Here is a 7,320-nt window from a genome sequence, read left to right as displayed (position 1 = left end):
ATAATTATAAAATACAAATTTCAAATTTAAAACTTTAAACTTTAAACTTCAAAGTTTAATTCTAACCCTTAAAAGTTTGCGAACACTTAACTATCAATAACATTGAATAAGAATAATAAAATTTAAATTAAAAAGAAAAAAGGAAAAAATTTGAGCCCGGCCCGCCCGAGCCCGTGTGAGCCCTAACCCGTGCGGGCCCACGAAAACCCGAAAAATCTCAGCCCTATAACAGCCCGTTATCCTCAGCCCACCCGCTAACCGAACGGGCTGGAGTTTTTCCCGTTCAGTCCGTCTCAGCCCGCCCGATAAACACCAATACTTTAAACCACTTCAACGCGTATCCTGACATAAGTATTCTTGAGATAGAATTTGACTTGGACACTATGCATATTCACATGGTCCATACGAAACAGACAAGTTATTAGTCTGCGCCCAAAACACTATTGGCGCCGTGGTCAGAGCGCTCACGTTGATGTGCGTGAATTCCAAGGACCTCACTCAGCTAGCATCGTCCCGCAGGCCGCAGCCACAATTTTGTGGGACCCATTTCACGTGGACTCTCAAAGCTTAATTTCAGAAACTAATACTTTCAGCATATTTAATGGCGTATGGTTGCATACAAAACTTAGGAGTGCTTTTTTTTTTTAACATAAATATTTTAAATTTTTATGTTTCAATATAAAATGTTATTTTTGTGATTTTTATGTCCTTAAAATTAAAATAAATAGCTAATATTAAATAATATCATTCTTGTGGAACACATAACTATTTTTTTGTTCGCTTTGGAATCACGTGACACCTTCACGTTGAAATGATTCAACTTGGTTGACGCTATTTTTCAATAGTAATTTTTATTAAACTTTACACTGCTCAGAATTTAATTTTAATATAGCATTTTAAATTACTTTTATTATCACTATATATATTAAACAGTCAAATGGAGTAACTCTCTTGTTTTCCTTGTCCTTAGCACGAATTGAACTTTTTGCTAAGCTTTTCGAGAACAAGAAAGTAGACCCTTTTCTAGATTTGCTTAAACTCTTTTTGGATTTTAGTCCACTGTCCAAAAATCACCATGAACGGGAAATGGAAAGCACCATTTTGCACGCTGTTGGTGTTGTACTCTCTGCTTCTATCCGCTTTATTTCAGAGCTGCTACTCTGCCTTTCATCTGCCTCGTCCCATATGGAAGAAGCAGCAGCAAAAATCTGGTTCCTCTTTTGTGTTCCCTCTCGCTGGAAACGTATATCCTAAAGGGTATTCACTTCTTTATTATGTATTTGGAATCTTGATTGTCAATTAGCCTTTTAAAGTTTTTTTACTTGGTTAAAGTTCACCAATTCTTGAAGGGTTTTCTTGGATATTTTTTTTCTTAAGAATTTGTGTGTGTGTGTGTGTGTGTGTGTGTTGTAATTAGTACTGTGTTTGGTGATAAATCATGGATGTTTCTTTAGTAATGCTGGTTTATATTGCTTTGGTTTACTAACTGGTACTGTAGTAGTCAATATTGTATGAAACAAAACTCTATTGATAGTTGATACTTATTATGGTTTGTAATAATAGTAGGAGTGTTGGCTGGTGAATCATACTTATATTGTTTGCTCATTGGGAAGAAATTGAAGAATAGTTTGAAGAGAAAAGGGGGAAATATATGAGAATTGGGGCCAATACAGTGAAAAGAAGGGATTTCTGATCTCAGACAGATGATCAGGCACTAATTCCTACTTTCTACTTGGCAATATAGTTCCTTCTGAATCTTGGCTTTATGATAGATATTAAATGAATGTACAAGCGCTGAAGGGAAAGCTGTGACTGATTTAAGTGATTGCTTCCCGTGTCTAAGCTTTGTAGACAGAGTTATCCAATACCTGTAATGGTGGGATATAGTAGGTTTCCGGTGGATTGGGCAAGGTCCACATAAGTTAGCCTAGGCACCACGTTTATTAAAAGACCAAAAGAATTAGCAAAAACAAAGAGATTATCTGTAAGTTTCAAGATCTGACATTCATATTTTTTCTTCTGTCTGAAATTCTGAAATAGACATATTTCCTGTACTTTCTTATCGAGGTGCTCTCTTTAAGTGCAGGTATTATCAGGTGACACTTGAGGTTGGCCAACCTCCCAAACCTTACTCTCTTGATATAGACACTGGTAGTGACCTAACTTGGCTGCAGTGTGATGCACCTTGTGCGAAATGCACCCCGGTATATTACTGCCTTTTCCTTGTCTGTAACTTAAATCTTTGAAGTAATGAAAGACCATTAATTCATCTGATATTTGTATGCCATTATATTATTGGATGTTCAACCCTAAAGCATTAGCCTATTTTGTCTTAACATCTGCATCAATATGCACCATCGCAGGCCCCTCACAGTCTTTATAAACCAAATAAAAATGTTGTCATGTGTAAGGATCCTTTATGCACGTCCCTTCACTGGCCCAAGAACCATCCTTGTCATGGCCTGGATGAGCAATGTGATTATGAGGTTGCATATGCAGATCGTGGTTCATCCTTGGGAGTGCTGGTCAAAGACATGTTTCCACTACGATTTACCAATGGTAGCATTGTTGTGCCTCATCTAGTATTTGGGTGAGAAACATTTAATGTACCTTTATTGACCTTAAAAATTCTTAACTCTCGATCCTTTTTATTTCTTTCACTCATATTCTTTTGTTAAATATGTGATGCTTCTAATTTGTGAGCTCCTGAATTGAGTCATCTTACATACTCTTTGACACCAAGTTTTTTTTTATTGATGAAATTGTTTGCTTTGCCAAAAGAGAAAAATTAATTGAGTCGTCTTCTGCAGTTGTGGTTACAGTCAAGAAGTTCCAGCTTCTACTCATCCACCTTTTACCGATGGAATTCTTGGTCTGGGCAATGGAAAATCAAGCATTGTATCACAATTGAGTGGCTTGGGTCTTATCCGAAATGTAGTGGGTCACTGTTTAAGTGGGCAAGGTGGAGGTTTTCTTTTCTTTGGCGATGATATTCTCCCCTCATCTGGAATTGCTTGGACACCAATCGTGCGAATATCTTCCGAGTATGTCCTCTACTATGTTATAGGGATTTTATATGGAGCATGTAAACTTTCTGAGCAAGATGTTGATGTATTACTATGATTTCAGAAAGCACTTCTCTTTGGGACCAGCAGAGCTCTTTTTTGATGGACAGGCCACAGGAGTGAAGGGCTTTCCTGTAATTTTTGACAGTGGAAGTACCTTCAGTTACTTTAGTTCTGAAGCTTACGATATTTTGGTATCTTCGGTAAGATGTGGAAGTGTTTTTATATTCCGAAATGCTTGACTTTCTGTCCGTGCACTTACAATAATCTATCTTCAGATAAAGAAAAACATAAATGCAAAGCAGCTGACTGATGCAGTGGATGACAAAAGCCTTCCTGTGTGCTGGAATGGTTCCAAATCCTTCAAATCTGTTAATGATGCCACGAGCTACTTCAAGCCATTAACACTGAGTTTTATGAAAGCTAAGAATGTTGAGCTTCAACTTCAGCCAGAGGCCTATCTTATACTTACGGTATGCACCTTTTCAACTGCTCCATAGGCTTTATATTATGTCTGGACTATATCAATAACTGATTTCTGCTCTTATTCTCTCAGGAGCATGGTAATGTATGCTTGGGCATATTGAATGGTACAGAAGTCGGATTAGGAAATTATAATGTGATTGGAGGTACAAAATCAGTCTCCACCGTCCTGCTAAAAGAATCCACGTACTTGCAAGGCTGTGTATTAACATTTAGAAATAACGATGGAATAGCATCAACAAAATGAAGAGAAAATGCAGTTCTTTATCTGTATGAATACTTGGAGAAAACTAGATTTTGATAAGAGGTGGTATCCAAGTTTTTTGTGCATTTAATCTTTCTCTTTCTGATTTTTTTTTCTCATCTACAGATATTTCTCTACTGGACAAAATGGTGATATACGATAATGAGAAACAACAAGTTGGATGGCTTCCAGCAAACTGCAACAGGCTACCGTATTCCCCATAACCTTTATTTACATTTTCTTGCTTCTCACATTAGTTGGATAGTTTATTCCTCACCAAAAAACATTTTTCATGAACAGTATCAGTCGTGATCATGGGGAATATTATTATGATGCATACCCTACCAACATGGGCATATTCGAACAGATATGTCCTGCAAAGTTTGATTCTTCAAAACAGCAGGCAAGAAAATAAGGTGACAAAGTGAGAAGCTAATGCGTGCTTCGAGCCATATTCTGTACATGTTGTAGAGTAACAAATGTAATTGGTCAGTCATTGGGAGTACAGATGTTTTACTGAAATGTTCTCTATGACTACACTAAGGATATAAGGTGTATCCCAAATACAAATAATGGTACAGGTCTAATCAACGAATCCTCTCCTGGCTTTGAGTATTACAGTTAGCTATACACTTTGGTCCCCCATTGTGATTGCTGGTTGTATGAAGTTTTGGCAATAAACGATGAGTTGACCAGTTGACACTTGGCTTATACCTGCGAGAAATGGAAACTAATATTAGATGGGCACTGCAAACAATTTCTTGAAGGCTACATAAAGATATAATAAGATGAAATCGTAAACTCAAATGAGTTCAAGTGGCAGTTTGGAAATAAATCACAAAGGAGTAAGGCATTAGTGCTGAATCGCAGAATTCATCTGGGAAAGAAAAGAAATATAGCAAAAGATAACTTTACTTTGTTGAAATCCCAGCTAAATCACTACCTGTATTGCCGAGAACCAATCGTGTTTTTAGCACGCTAAAAGAATTGCTCGAGTCAAGAAGCAAAATATGATTAAAGTGGGTTGAAATGGGGCCTTCATGATATTGCTGTACTTTCAGTGTTTTCTAGAATATGATTTCTATAGACCTTGCCTGCGTTATGATTTATCAAGGCCATCCCAGACTAATGCTTTTGGTGGATTCTTTACGAGCTGTCATATAGAGGTTTACGAAGATGGGTTTTTGAACAAACAGAAATGAACTTCAGTTCTTAAAATCTCCTTGCAGGCTTTTTTTTTATCTGTGTTTTGGTTTCTCAGCACATCCCAAACTCTAACGCTTTCAGTATTTTATTTACGAGCTGTCATGTAGAGATATTCCATTGTGTGGCAACAAGAGCCTCATGCACTAATTGACGATATTAACCTAATTACATCGAAGAAGAAAAACTGATAGCATGATTATAAATGTGGTGCAATACTATATTGATACACATACAGCAAAGCAATTCATCTATCCATCCTGGAAATGAAATTTTTTTCATCTAAGCAAACAATCAGTTTGTTGTGGCACAGTGACAAAAGGGAAACAATCAGCATTCAATTTATTTCAGCCATTCAACCAAGAAACATCAGTGTTGATTACATCTAATTTTGCTAAGTGTATGAGATTGGAGACCCGCCTTAGCTAAACACATTTAAGGATTATGCTAACAGAGAAAATCGAGATAGAAATCAAACTTCACTGAATAAAAATACAAGTCAATTTCGTGGATGGAAGGTTTTAAATCATGTCATTATCTTACCGATGCATTTAATCAATTAGTCATAGGGACCGAATAACATATCTATCTCTACGACAACAGCGACAACATACCCAGTATTATCCTACACCGTGGGGTCTGGGAAGGGTAGTGTGTACGCACACCTTACCCCTACCTTTGTGAGGATAGAGAGGCTGATTATGTTATCTCTAGAGAAAACATAATCAGGCCATTGACGAATAAAGTCTATTTGTGTTAGTTGTGGGAAGCTCACCTTAGATGTCCGGGGGGTCAAGGAACTCCAAGCAAAATGCTATAGAACATCGATTAAGCACTGCATATTCAGAAGAAATAATTGTCAATGCGAGTCCCAAGTGGGGAAAAATAGTTTTAAGAGGTTTTTCCAGTTAAAACAAGATATTCTTTTTCAAATTACCATCTCTTCCTGATCCAGAGGGAAAAACAAGAGGTAAGCCTATGCACTTATGGAAGGACATTTGAATATGCTGAGAAGAAAATACTAATTGTCTCGACAACCTTATACGAGATACCAACTGATCCACACCTAATACCACACACCAATAAAGACCAAGCAGACATCCTCAATAAAAGATGTAACTAAATTCTCTTACACTGCTCATGGGAGTGCTGAACTTTCCAAGACATTTATAAGTTCAGTGGTAATCACAAGACAATTTGATACCCGTATCTGAAGCAGCTGTAGCTTCAATGACTCTGATATCCCGGAAAGATGATGGATCAGCTGGCCAAGTTCCAGAAGGTAATAAATCTAATGAACAGCCGTAGACTTTTGTTCAATGCGACCAGACCCTCATGGAAAGATTAAAAATAAAAGGAACTATGAATTATTGCATGGTATGCACAACAACAGATTTTTCTAGACAACAATAACCATAAAGTAGTGACACAATTGAGTTTTAACCTGTGGTGGACATGGAAAACACATAATCAATGTTTTCTGCATTTCAACAGTCAAGGCTCCAGCTGAAACCATCCTAGAGTAATGAGCGAATCAGCTCCTAGCTACACTGCAAATCTACAAGCCAAGTCTTGGGAAAAGCTCTCAAGCTGGATTACTAGGACGCCAAAAACTACATTAAGCTTTCAACTGTGAACCTCCTTTTCCATGTAGATCTGTTTATGTATGCTACAGATGTCAATCTGTGAGGTTGTTTCACAGGCATGTAGACAGTTCTTCCACTTAGTCAATAATCAAACTTTCAAATATTTGATTTGCTTAGGAGGTTCATATCTGGAGAACCTAGCACAGAGAATACTACAGCAGTGTCCCTTAAATATCTTTAGTTCATTAAATAAACCATATATTGAAGAATTACACACGTAAGATTGAATTATCTAGGACTAGTGGTCTTTTTGATAGAACATATATTACTATGACTCAAAAGCATCATCAGTTCTTCCTGGTAGATAGAATTTCAGATGGAAATTCTTGGAAGACGACATGAGCAAAATACACAGTGACAATTGATCTAAAGATACTTAACATAATCACAACAAAAGTGGAAAAAACACTTTCTGTTTCAGTCAATTAACAAATTTAATGCAGGGAGCGCTCTAACCTTTGCACGACAAATCTTGGTAATGGCCTCAACGTGAAGGCTTTGCAGCTCTTCGAGTGCATTAATATCCAAGCCACCCAAATCATCACCCTAAATCCAGTAAAAAATGTGATTTATCTAGTGATATCCAAATAAATGCCACATCGATAACATTGTGTCTCAAGTGAAGAGTGCAAAATGCGACAAGCACAAGACTCCCGAGTCTTTAAGCAAGAAGCAATGC

At 37.1% G+C, this 7,320-nt stretch overlaps 2 protein-coding genes across 12 annotated transcripts in view; one reads left to right on the top strand and one right to left on the bottom strand.

Moving 5' to 3' along the window:
* Nucleotides 1-939: 939 nt before the first annotated feature.
* Nucleotides 940-4,422, top strand: LOC107807752 (aspartic proteinase Asp1). Its single transcript, XM_016632193.2, has 9 exons — nucleotides 940-1,257; nucleotides 2,087-2,204; nucleotides 2,364-2,590; nucleotides 2,811-3,044; nucleotides 3,130-3,268; nucleotides 3,344-3,538; nucleotides 3,622-3,694; nucleotides 3,919-4,003; nucleotides 4,093-4,422. Exons 1-9 carry the CDS (start codon nucleotides 1,076-1,078, stop codon nucleotides 4,205-4,207), a joined length of 1,368 nt encoding a protein of 455 aa, XP_016487679.1. The 5' UTR covers nucleotides 940-1,075; the 3' UTR covers nucleotides 4,208-4,422.
* Nucleotides 4,205-7,320, bottom strand: part of LOC107807750 (kinesin-like protein KIN-7C, mitochondrial) — a 26,932-nt gene continuing 23,816 nt past the window's right edge. For 3 of the 11 annotated variants that reach the window (XR_012694002.1, XR_012694000.1, XR_012694001.1), the window contains 4 exons: nucleotides 7,098-7,187; nucleotides 6,200-6,651; nucleotides 5,771-5,830; nucleotides 4,205-4,506 (listed from right to left, as the gene is read on the bottom strand). Coding sequence is in view for 1 of the 11 variants with exons in the window: in XM_075219300.1 (XP_075075401.1) it covers nucleotides 5,810-5,830; nucleotides 7,098-7,187 (111 nt within the window). In the remaining 10 variants the exon portion in view is untranslated. Of the gene's footprint in view, nucleotides 4,507-5,770; nucleotides 5,831-5,932; nucleotides 6,665-7,097; nucleotides 7,188-7,320 lie in introns of all 11 variants that reach the window. The other 8 variants (XR_012693993.1, XR_012693999.1, XR_012693994.1 and 5 more) reach the window with 8 other exon arrangements.

This window comes from Nicotiana tabacum, chromosome 8, assembly GCF_000715075.1.
Source record: "Nicotiana tabacum cultivar K326 chromosome 8, ASM71507v2, whole genome shotgun sequence".
NCBI lineage: Eukaryota > Viridiplantae > Streptophyta > Magnoliopsida > Solanales > Solanaceae > Nicotiana > Nicotiana tabacum.
The sequence above is the reverse complement of the archived record's forward strand: the minus strand, read 5'-3'. Positions and strand labels throughout refer to the sequence as shown.

Coding starts and splice junctions, on each gene's coding strand:
- LOC107807752 (XM_016632193.2), top strand. CDS start 1,076: ATGAACGGGAAATGGAAAGCACCATTTTGCACGCTGTTGGTGTTGTAC. Junction 1,258..2,086: donor GGAAACGTATATCCTAAAGG/GTATTCACTTCT, acceptor CTTTAAGTGCAG/GTATTATCAGGTGACACTTG. Junction 3,269..3,343: donor ACGATATTTTGGTATCTTCG/GTAAGATGTGGA, acceptor ATCTATCTTCAG/ATAAAGAAAAACATAAATGC.